The 16,033-nt window shown below is 43.2% G+C and overlaps 1 protein-coding gene across 1 annotated transcript in view; it reads right to left on the bottom strand.

Moving 5' to 3' along the window:
- Nucleotides 1–13,894, bottom strand: part of GTF3A (general transcription factor IIIA) — a 42,291-nt gene extending 28,397 nt beyond the window's left edge. Inside the window, exon 1 of the mRNA XM_066254425.1 lies at nucleotides 13,775–13,894. Coding sequence (XP_066110522.1) covers nucleotides 13,775–13,894 — 120 coding nt within the window. The remainder of the gene's footprint in view (nucleotides 1–13,774) is intronic.
- Between the last annotated feature and the right edge of the window lie 2,139 nt (nucleotides 13,895–16,033).

Below are 16,033 nucleotides of genomic sequence, written 5' to 3' on the forward strand. Positions count from 1 at the left end.
TGCTGGCATAAAAGACAAAAAGGAAACCGCTCATCATGAACAGCGGGTATGAACCCAAATTTTAAATATTCCTCCGAATATTGATGAGTTTTTTTCTTGCTTGCACCACTCATTTTACTATGGGCTATAAGAAATAAAAATAAGATCAATTAAAAACTAATATTAAGGCCCTGTCCGGTTGGCTCAGCGGTAGAGCATCCGCCTGGCGTGCGGGGGACCCGGGTTCGATTCCTGGCCAGGGCACATAGGAGAAGTGCCCATTTGCTTCTCCACCCCCACCCCCTCCTTCCTCTCTGTCTCTCTCTTCCCCTCCCACAGCCAAGGCTCCATTGGAGCAAAGATGGCCCAGGCGCTGGGGATGGCTCCTTGGCCTCTGCCCCAGGCGCTAGAGTGGCTCTGGTCGCGGCAGAGCGACACCCCGGAGGGGCAGAGCGTCACCCCCTGGTGGGCAGAGCGTCGCCCCTGGTAGGCGTGCCAGGTGGATCCCGGTCGGGTGCATGCGGGAGTCTGTCTGAGTGTCTCTCCCCATTTCCAGCTTCAGAAAAGTACAAAAAAAAAACAAAAAAAACAAAAACAAAAAAACTAATATTAAAATGTGTGTTAAAATATATTCAATGTGACATAGAGTAAACGTATACTAAAAATTTATATTTATTTAAATGTATATAACACATTTACCACACTACTACCACAAATCAAAAGGTATCTATATTTTTTCCACTTGACAAAATTTTCTGGAAAGTTACGCTTCTAAAATTAAAATTGTCGGCCCTGGCCGGTTGGCTCAGCGGTAGAGCGTCGGCGTAGCGTGCGGAGGACCCGGGTTCAATTCCCCGCCAGGGCACACAGGAGAAGCGCCCATTTGCTTCTCCACCCCTCTGCCGCGCCTTCTTCTCTGTCTCTCTCTTCCCCTCCCGCAGCCAAGGCTCCATTGGAGCAAAGATGGCCCGGGCGCTGGGGATGGCTCTGTGGCCTCTGCCCCAGGCGCTAGAGTGGCTCTGGTCGCAACATGGCGACGCCCAGGATGGGCAGAGCACCCCCGCTGGTGGGCAGAGCATCGCCCCATGGTGGGTGTGCCGGGTGGATCCCGGTTGGGTGCATGCGGCAGTCTGTCTGACTATCTCTCCCTGTTTCCAGCTTCAGAAAAATGCAAAAAGAAAAAAAAAATTAAAATTGTCATGCATGCACTATTGTAGCCCCAATAATACTTATAAAATATTAGTGCTTTCTAGCCCCGATGCAAGAAGTACTTAATAAAGAGTTTAATGTTGATAAAAATAAAATCTAATACTTACCAATTATATCTATACAATATATATATGTATATTTATTAAATCAACGAGCTTTTACAACAGTTTTGACTGACACTTATTTCAAATTAACACCAACTGAATGATGTGAAACAGTACAGAAATTGCGATGGGCCAATTAGGTGAGAATAACTGCGTTGTTTAGCGAGTTTTTAAAACGTCCGGGGTTCCCCGCGGCAGATGGCACGCTCCGCGGTGAACCCAGGATGAAGTTTACTTGACTACGCCAATCACCCAGTTGATATTTTGGTCTCGTCAAACGAAATTATACTTAATAATTATTTTCCGCAATTATTTAAGAATTGCATTTTTTGTTAAATTTGGCACCAATATCTAGCATTGCATTTAAATGGCCCGGGGCGAAAGAGTTAAAGTCGTGTCGAGTCCATTTTCAAATTGCCCCCCTTAACTATCGAATTGCCCCCATGTGGGACATGGGCCCCGCATTGGGAAACACCATTCTAAAACCTTAATAAAGTGACAGAAAGGAGTTTAAAAAAAAAAAAAAAGCATATTATCCCAGAAGGGCACAGAGCAAGAGACAAGTTGTTCAAATTGTATTTGAACAAAAGCTTGGATGCTGGAGAGCAGGACTTTGGTTAGTGACTGATGTAGCAGAGGCAAGAAGTCAGAGAGAGAAGTCAGTCAGCCAGTGCGTGGCAGCACTCAGCAGGCAAAGGCAGAGACTATCTGTAGGCATTTAGGCTGGTAGGAAAAGAAAAACTTTGGAGATAATAAGATAAATCCACAGATTTCCTAAAAGTGGGGACTGACCAGAGTTGGTACTAAGAATGGTGGGGGAAGGAATATGAACGTGGCTAACATTCCAGTGGAAAGCAAATTTTGAATTACACCAGTTTGGTGGAGTAGCCAAAGGGAATAAGTCATGTATTAAAAATGATATAAAGATTCACCACTGTTGCAGGTGGAGGGGGATGCTCTCAGGCAGGGCAGGTAGCTCTTTGCTCATTCGGAGACTGACAGGGCATGAACATGCCACAGACTCAGCCTGCGGTCTCGGTCTCCCAGCATGCCCCAGTGAATAAGCGGGCCCAGAACTTCCCAGCAGGTGGCAGGCCCTACCCTGCCCTGCCACCTGGGAAGATGCGATAAACAAGACAGGCCAGCCCCTGCCGGGGTGCAGGCACCAGATGCTGCTGTCACCCAGTGTGGAGGGCAGCCAGGGGCCCTGGGTGCTGGAGGGAGACAGACTAGGCTGAAGTCACTGCTTCATGTTGAGTGCCCAGCTCTGCCGACGACTTGTCCGGGGCTCATGGTGCTTTGCAAACACAAGTTTCTGAGAAGAAACCATGCAGAGCCATCTTGTGGTGGAAAAAAAGACACACAAGTTTCAGCATAAAGAACGTGATTGGCTTTTACATGACACCACAGATGTCAGTACGTCTGCATGCTGTGGCACCTTGACTCCCTCGTCCCTCAGGCAGCGCTTTAAAGTGGTCAGCAAACATTGACAGCCATCTTCACTTGTCCCACGAACACATTTACCACAGGTAATTAACCACCTGATAAAACTGTAATTGGTGCATTGTAATGCCAACCATTGTATGAGAAGAGTTCGACAGATGATGACTTATGTTGCCTCCCTGGTTATCTTTATAGGCACATAATCAAATCCAGAGTTGATAACTTATTTATGATTTGATTAAAGTAAACAGCTAATTTCAGGAATCATAATCCTGAAAGATTTATTTGCCTCAATTATATGGTTTGGTTTTACTGTGTTGTTAGAAAAGATTGGTCAAATGGCTCTTCCGACGCTGTGCAGCCACATCCTCTGTACAGCAGAAGCCTGATTCATCAGAGACGGGACCTGCTGGAGAAGCCATTTGTATGTTTGAAGGACAGGGGTGCCTCTCCTGGAAGCCTCCGTCGTGTGAGCCCTTTCTCAAGTTGCCAACAGGAGCCTGTGGGAGCTCATGAAGTGGACCCTCACCCCAACCCTGGAACACATGTGACAGACCTGAGTGGAGATGGCCAAGCAGCTGCCGTTTGAGCACCTGGTGCCTGAGTGCCTGCTAATCCAATCAATGTCGCCTGCATCTACAGGATTGTTCTGAGCAGCCTGGACAGTGACAGAGAGCTTCATCAAGTCCCCCCAGCTGTGGCTGGTGATGCTCATGTACATTTCTGCCTACTGACTTCAGCTCTTAAGTAAGCAAGTCACCTCCCACCGGAGCTCTGGAGGCACGCCCATCCTGGACATCTATTATAAGAGATTTTTTTGTTTTGTTTTAATGTGATGACTAGTGGGGGCTTTTCTCAGAGAGCGGTCAGGAGGCTCCAGATTTGGGCCCCTGCTCAGTCACCTGCCTCAAGCTTAAAGGAGGAGGTATCCAGGCTATATTTAGGAAAGTCAAGTCTCAAGACCATGGACAACAAACTGTGCAAGTGTCAACATGGCTGAACATTTCCAGATACTGAGGAACGCCCCTAACCCAGACCATGAGATGGTCTGCTACAGTTGGCTTTGGCCATGCTTTAATAGTCAGCTAAGACAAAATTCAGTGAGATTTTTAAAACAAGCAGTTTTCCCATGTCCTTAGGGCAAGCTAAAATTTTTCCTGTTTTCCACACTTGCCCAGCCCCCATCCTGTGCCAGCCTGACCTTTGCTCAGCAGATGCAGCGGCACCGCCCAACCTCAGGCCTTGGTCCACAAGGACCTTGAGCCTACTGACTTCCTGCCCTTGCCCATGGTTTAGCTCTTGACTCTACTGGTCTCATTGTTCCACCTGTGCCACGTAACTCTCACGTCTCCCCAGGGAGATGGTGAGTGCCACAAAAGCAATGAGCAACAAGTGTAAAACAGGACACCTTGGTTTGTTTAATAAATACTAAGTGTCTGCTCTGGGCCAGTCTCTGCTGTAAGCCCTGGAGAGACAGCAGAAAACAAAGCAGGCCAGGACCCTGTTCTCATGAAGTTTCTATTCCAGTGGAAGGTGGATAAAGAACAAAGTTCATTGCATTCTAGATGTAGAATCTGAAACATGGTCCGAGGTCATCCAGGAGTCTGCAGTCCAGAGATGGGGATAAAATCAGAGTCCTCAGTGATGACAGTCAGCCAGACTCCCAACCTCCCAGGTCACCATGCCCACGGCATGTTGATGTGCCCAAGTTAGCTAGCACATCTGCAGATGAGGTTCAGGCTGTGAGAACTTGTGCGGCTCCCAAAATCTTTAGGCACTCCAGTCTCTAATCCAGTGATTCTCACAAAATATGCAGCATTTGTCCCACTGGGAAACCTGATTAAGAGTGGGTCTTCATCATGGCAAGGCTGTTTCTGGCTGTCTGATCACGCCCTGTAATGCTCACCTCCCCACAGCAGCCCAGATGCAGGAGGAAGCCAAAGAGGTCGTTTACGCTGCTGATTTCAGATCACCCTTAGCAAACACGGCACACTCTATAGAGCAAACAGGATCACCCAGTTACCTTATGGGTGAGAGAAGGAACTTTACCCATCATTAATGTTTTACTACCTTTCAAAAAGTGTAACCTTTAACCCTCAAATCAACTCTAAACTGAAGCTGAGGAGGTCCGGCAGTTCCGGGTGCCAGTCTGCCACCAAGCCAATGCTGTTTTGATCAGGAGAAACAAATAAACAGAGAGATAAGCTCTTTAAAATGCACACAAAGCAGACCCAGAACTTCCCAAGCAGAGATAAGGGGCCTCTGGGCCTCCTTTGGAGTATAGAGGGCTGTCTGCCCAAGTCCCATCCAGCCTGGGATGGAGCTGGGCCTCTACAGAGACCAGTGTAAGGGAAGCCCTTCTAAGACATGGAGAAAGTGAAGAAATTCTGTGACTGAGTTGACCCCAGCACCAACTGACTGATTGCTGACCTGAAATATTTGTGTGTCTACAAATATGCCACACTATTGTCCTAACTACCAGCAAGGACCTTGTTTAGCCCAAGGACTCCAAAGTTTGAGCCAGATTAGGCGGAGAGAGTATTTACATGTGAGATGTTAGGGAAGCTGCAGAACTCCCTAGCACCTGTGACATGTGGGCTCACCTGGACGAGCAGCCCACCTGCAGTGAACAGGTCCTTCCTTCCTTTCTGACATTCAGTTCCAGACACGTTTGTTCTTCCAGATAACTAGTACCTAATTATTTGTGACCTAAGAAGTGGGTTCTTAAGAGTTGGTACAATTTGTTATTCATGAGCTAAAATTAGCACAGGACTGGAATGCACTGAGGGTTCCACTTCAGTCCCCAGAGGTCTGGCCTACCTGGGAGGAACACTTTTTCATCAGTGCTGTCTTGAATTGGTCATGCTTTTTACAGTTGCTGCCTTTCTTGCTTTTAAATTATAACTTACTGTTGGTTTAGCTTCTTTACAGTCAATTTAGTTTGTTGTGAGCTGTTGGATCAGCCCTGCAAGTGTATAGTTGTGTCTTCTGGCATCTGCCTGTACTTTCCCAGTGACTACACATTAACACATAAACACACTGAGGTTCAAAGATGAGCCACAACATGCCTTTTGCTAAATTTAAAATGCGCATAGTTCTGCTGAATGTATTTGAGGAGCTCGTTTTCTGTACCATGTGGAAACTGATTGAGGCACGTAGGCTGGGAGCTTTCTAGCTTGTCAAAGTGAGCAGCAGTCAAGAAAGTTTTGAAAGCCACTGTCTTAGAAGTCCGAGATGACACTGCCCCAGTGTGTGTGGTGGTGTGCAAGTAGATATTAGTGATCAGCTCTGGGGGTAAAAGTGTGTGTATGTGTGAGATGCGTTTAATATATAGATTTATTATAAATTTTACTCATGTAGAAGATGTGTGACACAGGGTTTACAAATCAAAGAAATACAGTACTCATGATAGTTCCATATAGTCAGTAGATTCTCGTAGAATGCTTCTAGTCTATCTTTGTTGAATTACTGTATGCATAGCTAAACTATAGTTACAACTGATTAACAAGGGTAGTTCCTACTTTAGTGTTAATTGATATTTTTGCTTAAGAGTAAGACAAAAGTAAAACAACGAAGACTGTGTCCAAACTTCAGTTATTTATCAATGATATGGGTAAATTCTTTGCTAAATCGGCTAACATTTGCAAACACTGGAAGGCTGCATTTCCAGCTTTCTGGCTATTCACAATTTAACAACTATCTATATACACTTACATTTAATATGCGTTATTACCATTTTCTCCATCACTTTCTTAAACAATCAACAGAATAATAAACCAAGCCCTGATTTGTAGCATTTTGCCAATTTCTATGGTGCAAACACTTGCACTGCACCATGGCCAATTTCAATCTACTGACATGCTCTCACTGAAAGTGGGGTTGGAAAGACACCCAGTGATAACACTTATATAGTATTCCAACCACACTGCTGCACTACCCAAGTAATCTAAAGAGCATTGATAATAGTAAAGTGTAGTAAAAAACAAAAAAGAAGTGATCATCTTTGAATATTACCAGCTTTTTTTATATATATAATTTCTTTATTAATAATGGCTACATTTAATCGCTGACTTGGAGCACTACTAAAAATCCTGGTGAGCCTGCACTAGCCACTGGGCACACCATGGAGTGTATGGCAGCAAAGGTAGCTGTGGTTTAACAAAGTCCAGTTACACTTTCAGACAATGCTGTTTCCCATCCCAGCCACCCTTAGTTTATAATTTGGCCAGCATCTAATCCTGGCCTCACACTGGTCAGTGCCAACCCCCAGCCTGTCTTGGGCACTGTGTGCACCCCCGGGACTGAGCTGCGGCTGCACATACTGCCTACAGGGAGATGGGGCGGGGGAGGCCTCCACTTGTGGCCCTGCAGGAAGCACAGCCCCCACTACAAAGAGGAAGTGCTAGAAGCAATTTGAGAATTAGGAAGAGAGTGACAGCCAATGACTAAAATCCTCATGCAGCCATAAAATCCCACCTAGGTTATGTCTTAAGAAACAAAGTGTTAGCCCTGGCCGGTTGGCTCAGCGGTAGAGCGTCGGCCTAGCGTGCGGAGGACCCGGGTTCGATTCCCGGCCAGGGCACACAGGAGAAGCGCCCATTTGCTTCTCCACCCCTCCGCCGCGCTTTCCCTCTCTGTCTCTCTCTTCCCCTCCCGCAGCCAAGGCTCCATTGGAGCAAAGATGGCCCGGGCACTGGGGATGGCTCTGTGGCCTCTGCCTCAGGCGCTAGAGTGGCTCTGGTCGCAACATGGCGACGCCCAGGATGGGCAGAGCATCGCCCCCTGGAGGGCAGAGCGTCGCCCCATGGTGGGCATGCTGGGTGGATCCCGGTCGGGCGCATGCGGGAGTCTGTCTGACTGTCTCTCCCTGTTTCCAAGCTTCAGAAAAATGAAAAAAAAAAAAAAAAAAAAGAAGAAGAGAAAAAAAGAAACAAAGAAACAAAGTGTTGGCTTTTAAACTGTTTAATTTTCTCTCCCTTAAAAACTGAACCCAAAACTTTAATTACAAACAGATTATAAAACTCAAATTCCAGTGTTAAAGGGCATGTCCAAGGATAGATATATATGATTTATACATCCTGTAATGCTTTATCAAATGACCAAAATGGTCTTTCTTATTCTATGTAACTGTTTTAGTCCTTTGATTGGTCAGTAGAATTGTTAAGTTTCATTTTTCATAGTATCTAATTCTTAATGACAACACGTCTTAGTATCTTTCTAAAAGGGTCTATTTACTTAAAAATATAACAAGACAAAACAATTTTCTCCATCTCCCACTCTCATTTTGTTGTTGAAATGAGCTGGGATCCTGCAGGTGAGTGACTGCTGTTTCCCTGCTCTCCTCCATTCAGGACTGTTCTAGACCTGCTCTGCTTCCCACCCCCCACATGCGTCCCAGAAGGAAGCAATACAGAGTTTGCAACTCTTCTAAGAAGAATCTTGATCTGTGATCTCTTTGGGATAAACAGTTTTTAAAAACAAGCAAACAAATTATCAATCTGCAAGTCATTCTTGAGTTTTAAACACTAATTCTTGGCCCTGACCGGCTGGCTCTATGGATAGAGCATTGGCCCAGTATATGGACATCCTGGGTTCAATCCCCAGTCAGGGCACACAGGAGAAGCAACCATCTCCTTCTTTTCCCCTCTCTCTCCTCTTTATCTCTTTCTTCTCCTCCCACAGCCAGTGGCTTGATTGGTTCGAGGATCAGCCCCAGGTGCTGAAGATAGCTCTGTTGGTCTAAGCATCAGCCCCAGTTGGGTGTTGCTGGGTGGATCCCAGGAGGGGCCCATGAGGGAGTCTATCTCCCATCCTCTCTCTTAAAAACAAACAACAACAACAAACACTTATTCTTTGAAAGACTACAGGAAAAATATATTTAAATCAACACCTTCATTTGTGGTAGATATATTGTATAAATATAATAATTGGTTGAACAAGAAAAAAAAAGATCAATTCTTCTTGATCTAAAAAGCCTGAGTATAGTAGGCAGTCTATAACTTCCTTTCTTTTGGTCAAGGGAGATGACAATCTTGAGATACACTGATCTGGTTTCTAAGACAGTCCTACAGAGAAAAGAATGCAGGTGGCACTGGCTGAAACACAACTGTCACTTACAGCCAGTTTGGACAACTTTAAAAACAATTAATTGCATTTACGTACATTCTAAAGACTCTTTTCCTTGTGCCCAGGTGGTGTATTGACATAACTGCTTTCATGAATAGGTCTTTTGGCAACAAATGTGTTTTAGTTTCTGAAGGAGGAAGCATTTGCTGTTGGGCTTAATTGATGAGGTTTAAATGTCACTTTTTCTTTTTCTAGTAAATCTAGCTCTCATCCATCTGATAGTATTAATGATCAGGGTGCAGGGAGCAATGGACTGAGGGTACCTGGTGTAGCAGTTTTCCCACATCTCCTAGGGTCTCACTGAATCATCTGGTCTGTAGGCTCTGCTCCCTCTGAACCTTCATCTCTGTGTCTGTCTTATCGATATCCTAACAAGCAGCCACTTCCCTCTTGTTTCTGAGGAGGTTGCAAGCCCAAGAGGACAAGGTATGTGAGCTTTATCTTGAACATGCTACAGCTTTAATCCTGTCTCCTATTTCCCCCAGCCATGCCCAGGTGAGGGTGAGTTTCTCCATTTGGCCAAGAATATAAAACTGGATATTTGGACCAAAGACTTTTATGAGCTTGTGCAGGTGTCTGGTGTTGAACCACAGTCAGTATATCTGTCTTTATACAGCAGAAGTCCAATGTTCTTCTACAACTGATGGATAAGAAGAAGGAGGGGTGAAGCTGGGCTTCATACTGCAATAATGGAACTCTGTAAAACAGTCATCATCAGCACCTTGGGGACACTGGCTATGAGTCCCAGATCATCATTCATTCCACAAGAAGATATTGACTGAATAATTCTTAACTCAAAGTGTAAAACAATCCTCTGAGTCTATGCGGTGAGTAATTGTAGGCAAACAGCTAAAGCAGTTGAAATGAAATTGAAATTAATTTATAAAGAAACAATCATGTATTTCAGCGACAATGTGTTTTTGCAGAGGAATGACACTGCTAATTTACTTAATCACTAAAAGCACAGGAAAAAGTCTTAATAGAAACTGGAAATCTCTCAGTAACTTTTGCCCAATCCAGAAATTTAAATATTCAATAAAGATCTAGAATTGACAGAATTTCCATTACTAATAGGTATAGCTAAATAGGATTGTGATTCTCGGTCACATAGCTCCTCACTATTTTCAAAGACAAATAGTCACCCAGACTGCAAGGACCAACACACAGCAAAAATGGAAATTTAGTAAATATTTAATAAACACTTTTTATGCTGATGATAACACAAGCCATCTTACTCGTTTAGATCAGTATGGTAAGATAGCTCTATGTCTATGCCAGCCACGAGCTCACTGGTCTACAGTCCAAAGGAAAGGAACACTTCCTGTCAATGTGTTTACAACATATAACATGGGACTCTCACATGCTCTATATATGGGACATATATCTTACTTTGTGCTTTTAAAATATCAAATCAGCCTGACCTGTGGTGGCGCAGTGGATAAAGCGTCGACCTGGAAATGCTGAGGTGGCCAGTTCGAAACCCTGGGCTTGCCTGGTCAAGGCATATATGGGAGTTGATGCTTCCAGCTCCTCCCCACCTTCTCTCTCTGTCCCTCTCTCCTCTGTCTCTCTCTCTCCTCTCTAAAATGAATAAATAAAATAAAATAAAATAAATTAAAATTAAAATTAAAAAAAATATATCAAATCAAATATTTGAACTTTATAAAAAAAACTGTAATAAAATATGTTGTTCCCAATGTATAGATTAATAAATTAGAATATGTAAATTTTTTAAATGTTGAACAAATATAGGGGAGATGACTTGCCAAAAGTTACATAGTTCTGTGGATGAGCTGAAATAGTAAGCCAAGTCTCTAGCACCCAGTTCACTGAACTGATACCCTGCCATCTGCAAAACCTTTGAGCTGCCACAAAAGCTCTCTTCTGAGACTCCTCACAGGCAAGCAGGGGCCTGGAAGAGCCTTTCCCTTTTCCTCCCTTTCCTTCCCTTTGTCTGCTGTCCAGGGGTTCCAAGGTCAGGAGGGTAGGAGATGCTAGGCGAGACAGCTATTCATTTCCCCTAACTCTTGATGAAGGAAATCACACAAAAAAGGTTTTTTTGCAGAGGAATGACACTGATAATTGTAGGTAAGATAAAGAAAAGTTTGATTGCTCTAATGATTGAGAATTAATTTGCAAACAATTGTGTATACATACACATAATAAAGGATGGAGAGGAAAAACTCATGAGAAGAGAAGAGGGAATAGGGAAGGAAGAATGCTCAGTGAGATAGGGAAGAGGAGGAGGAGACAGGATTAGGAAATATTGTTTATTGGTCTCCAGACATTTAATGAGTATAATTCTGATAACTCTTTCAACAAATATATTTATTCTATCTAATACGATCTTTAATATTTTTATTTTTAAAATTGTGGTAAAGTAAAAATAATATAAAATTTATCATCCTAATCATTTTTAGGTATACAGGTCAGTGACAATAAGTATATTCGGGTTGTCGTACAGCCAACACCACCATCTATCCCCAGAACTCTTTTCATCTTGCAAAACTGAAACTCCATATCCATTAAACAACTATTCCCATTCTTACCTCACTCCAGCCCTGGAAACCACCATCTCACTGTCTGTCTCTATGGATTTGACCACTATAGGTACCTTATGTAAGTGGAAACATCCAATATCTGTACTTTCGTGGCTGCCTTATTTTACTTAGCACAATGTCCTCAAGGTTCATCCATGCTGTGACATTTGTCAAAATTCTCTTGCCCTGGCTGGTTGGCTCAGAGGTAGAACGTCAGCCTGGCGTGTGCAAGTCCTGGGTTCCATTCTGGTCAGGGCACACAGGAGAAGCGCCCGTCTGCTTCTGCTTCTCGCCCCAACCTCCCTTCTTTTTCCTCCACAGCCATGACTCAAATGACTCGAGCAAATTGGCCCAGGGCACTGATGATGGCTCCATGGCCTCGCCTCAGGCCCTGAAATAGCTTGGTCACAGAGCAATGGAGCAGCGGCCCCAGATGGGCGGAGCATCACTCTGTCAGGGGCTTGCCGATCCCGGTAGGGGTGGGAGTCTGTCTTTCTGTCTCCCTGCCTCTAACTTAATTTTTTTTAAAGTTCTCTTAAGGTTGAATTATAAATGTTTTGTTGTTCCATTCCATGGATGATGTTTGTTCATCCATTCATCTGTCAATGAACACTTGGATTGTTTACACCTTTTGGCTATTGTGAATAATGCTGCTATACACATAAATATGTGTACAAGTCCTTGTTTTCAATTCTTTTGGGTGTATATACCCAGAAGTAGAATTTCTGGATCAAATAGCAATTCTATTTTTTAATTGTGGTATTAAAAAACCCACATAACATAAAATTTATCATCTTAATTTCTAAGTGTACAGGACAATAGTGTTAACCTATTTACATTTTCTCCATCACTTTCTTAGGTCTATAATACATTCTTGTAGTCATCATCAGCAAATGAGATAATACAAGTGAAGTTTTTATGAGAGTACTGTACATTTAAATTCAATAAATATTAACTAAATGACAACAGCAATGATAAAAATAGTAATAATGATACAATTTGCTGATAGTTCATGGGGGTCTTTCTGTTGTGGGACACTGTACCAGGCACTATAAATGGCATAAACCTATAGAACACTCACTTTGCCTTCATCACCTTCTAATCTGCCTGGAGACACAAACAAATAGGTCTTCAACTCATAGTTTAAGCAGGAAGAAGCAGGAGTGTGTGCTGAAGCTAGGGCCCTGGTGGGCAGGAGCTCATCAGGGGCATCTCTTCCCAATTCTGGGGTCAGTGACATAACAGTGGTGGTTTGAAGTCAGCCATGGAGGAGTGTTTATGCCACAGGAGTCACAAATATGACAAATTAAGGTGCATTTCCCCCCAAAGAGCAGATTGTTAAGCATTTACTAGCATACCACTGAGCACACCTCACTAAGGTGAGGATCCAGAGACATTTGGATGGGTGTGGGCACCAAGGACTTCCACAGACAGAGATAATTGATCTGGGAGGAAAGTAAGTGGAGGAATATCTGTGCTTGGGAAGCATCCACAGACCCTGCTCTCTCTTGCCACCTTCTTCTCCTTCTCCTTCTCCTTCTCTTTCTCCTTCTCCTTCTCCTTCTCCTTCTCCTTCTCCTTCTCCTTCTCCTTCTCCTTCTCCTTCTCCTTCTCCTTCTCCTTCTCCTCCTTCTCTTTCTCTTTCTTCTCCTTCTCCTTCTTCTCCTTCTCCCTCTCCCACTACCTATCCCTCTCCTCCTTCTTTCTCTTTTCCTCTTCTTCTTCTCCTTATCTTTCTTCTCCTCATTTTTCCTCTTCCTCTTCTTCTTCTTTTAATTTTTCTAATGATTTGAGAGAGAGACAGAGAGGAAGAGGGGAGGATAGAAAGAGTGAGAGAAGCATCAACTCATTTTCACTTAGTTGTTCCACTTAGTTTTGCATTCATTGATTGCTTCTCCTATGTGCCGTGACCAGAGATCAAGCCCTCAACAACCTTAGAGCTGGTCTCTTGCCATTTTTTGTTTGTTTGTTTGTTTTTTGTTTTTTGTTTTTTTATGCATCATGGATTTGTTTCTCAGCTCCAGACCTTGAAGGGTAAAAGACAGTAGGAGCAGGTCTGTGGAGCACCTGGAACTCTTCTTCACATTCTTCTGACATGTCAGAAGTCTCTGTGTGTAGGGATCAAATCCAATGGGGAAAACTCACAGACCGTCTTTAAAATTAAAGTGACCAATAGTCCTCCTTTAGGGAGGACAGTCCTTCTTTTGTAAGTTCTGTCCTCCCTCAAAAAGTGTCCTCCTACATGTCCTCCTTTTTGATATTGGAAGACTAATCTGTAAATGTCTGTATTCAATTGATGCAGAGTCGATTCATTGCATGTGATGTGACGTATTTGTATTTGACATGACGATTCATCAAGGATCAATTCAGTACAGTGTGGTGAGACGCGATTATGAGACACATGTGCTCCACATGGGAGACTTTGAGAGAGCGCACGACATACCGAGTGCGCAAATGGCTTTTGCACTTCTTACTGAAACACGCATACGACATTGTAGACTCATGATTATTTCTTTCTCAGTGAATATTCAATAATAGACAGGTAAGCACAATTCATGTTTTATTAATTCATTATCTAATAATTCCCAAATACGTATAATTTTATTTACAAGTATTTCCCCCAAATTTGAGTTTTAAAGTGAAAATCTAACCTCAAGCCATATCTATTTTCCTTTTTTGTATTTTTCTGAAGCGAGAAGTGGGGGGGGGGACAGACAGACTCCCCATGTGCCCAACCGGCATCCACTTGGCATGCCCACCAGCGGGCAATGCTCTACCCATCTGGGGCATTGCTCTGCTGCAACCGGAGCCATTCTAGAACCTGAGGCAGAGGCCATGGAGCCATCCCCAGTGCCCGGGCCATCTTTGCTCCAATGGAGCCTTGGCTGTGGGAGGGGAAGAAAGAGATAGAGAAAAAGGAGAGGGGGAAGGCTGGAGAAGCAGATGGGTGCTTCTCCTGTGTGCCCTGACCGGGAATTAAACCTGGGACTTCAACACGCCAGACCAATGCTCTACTACTGAGCCAACTGGCCAGGGCAAATCATATCTGTTAATAATGCATTTTGATTAAATAGTTGCATAAAACAGATGTTTTTTAATTAGAAAATGATAAATACACCCAATTATCACTCCAAATTAGTGGTTTTGTTTGATATTTAGTTTTGTTAATTTAGCTTCCAGAAAATTCGCCTACCATGATGTAACGTTTTTCATTCCTAATGTGCTTGCATCATTCATGTAGCTCTATATTTTATTATTAATTTTACATTTCATTTAAGGGATGGAAAAATCAAAAAAGAGAAAATGCCATTTCAACGATAAATTGAAAAAGGAATTTCCATTCCTCATATCAAAGAAAGATACCATTGTTTTCTGCAATATTTGCAGTAGAGAATTTTGTATTGCAGTTGGGGGCAGAGCAATGGTAACAAAACACTTGACCACCAACAAACATAAACAATCATTAGATGCATCAGCTTTCAGTTGTAAAGTAACAAGTTTTTTTTAAACTTCAAATTATTCTGAAGATGAAACACAATTGGCTACAATGGAGGAAATATTTGCATTTCATAGCATAATTCACAAAGTTTCCGTAGTATGGATTGTACCAACTAAATTATTGAAAAAGTTTCACAATGCAAGATTTTCATGTGCCAAGACAAAATGCAAAGCTATTTTGAAATCAGTATTTAAAAATTACTGTGACAAAATACAGAGGATTTGGAGACTGCAGCATTTGTAATGATTTTATCTGATGCATCAAATCATAATGGAATTAAATTGTATCCAATAATAGTAAGATATTTTAATGTTATCAAGGGCATTCAAGTAAAATATTTAAATTTAGAATCCATTGAGGGCAAAACTTCTGAAATTTTATCAAACCATCTATACAGAGTAATAAATAAAAATAATTTGAAATCCAAAGTTGTTGCATTAACAGCTGATAATACAAATACAAATTTTGATGTGTGAAGATGCAAAGGGGTGAATAATGTGTATGTAAAATTACAAGTTACTCCAAAAGGAAACACTAGGAATTCATTGTAATGCACATATTTTGTCAAATGCAATCAACAGCGTCATGTGCCATGGCTATTGATGTAGAAGTAATAACTACAATTTATTTGCATTTTAGTCATTTTACTGTTCATGTTGCTACTTTAAAACAATTTTGAGGGCCCTGGCTGGTTGACTCAGCGGTGGAGCGTCAGCCTGGCGTGCAGGGACCCGGGTTCGGTTCCCGGCCAGGGCACACAGGAGAGGCGCCCATTTGCTTCTCCACCCCCCCCCCTTCCTCTCTGTCTCTCTCTTCCCCTCCCGCAGCCAAGGCTCCATGGGAGCAGAGATGGCCCTGGGCGCTGGGGATGGCTCCTTGGCCTCTGCCCCAGGCGCTAAAGTGGCTCTGGTCGCGGCAGAGCGACGCCCCGTAGGGGCAGAGCATCGCCCCCTGGTGGGCAGAGCTTCACCCCTGGTGGGCGTGCCGGATGGATCCCGGTCGGGCGCATGCGGGAGTCTCTCCCCGTTTCCAGCTTCAGAAAAATACAAAAAACTAAAAAATAAAAATAAAAAAAAACAATTTTGTGAAGAAGCGAATGTTGAATACAAAAAACTTTTAGGATATTTAAAAGT

This window comes from Saccopteryx bilineata, chromosome 2, assembly GCF_036850765.1.
Source record: "Saccopteryx bilineata isolate mSacBil1 chromosome 2, mSacBil1_pri_phased_curated, whole genome shotgun sequence".
NCBI lineage: Eukaryota > Metazoa > Chordata > Mammalia > Chiroptera > Emballonuridae > Saccopteryx > Saccopteryx bilineata.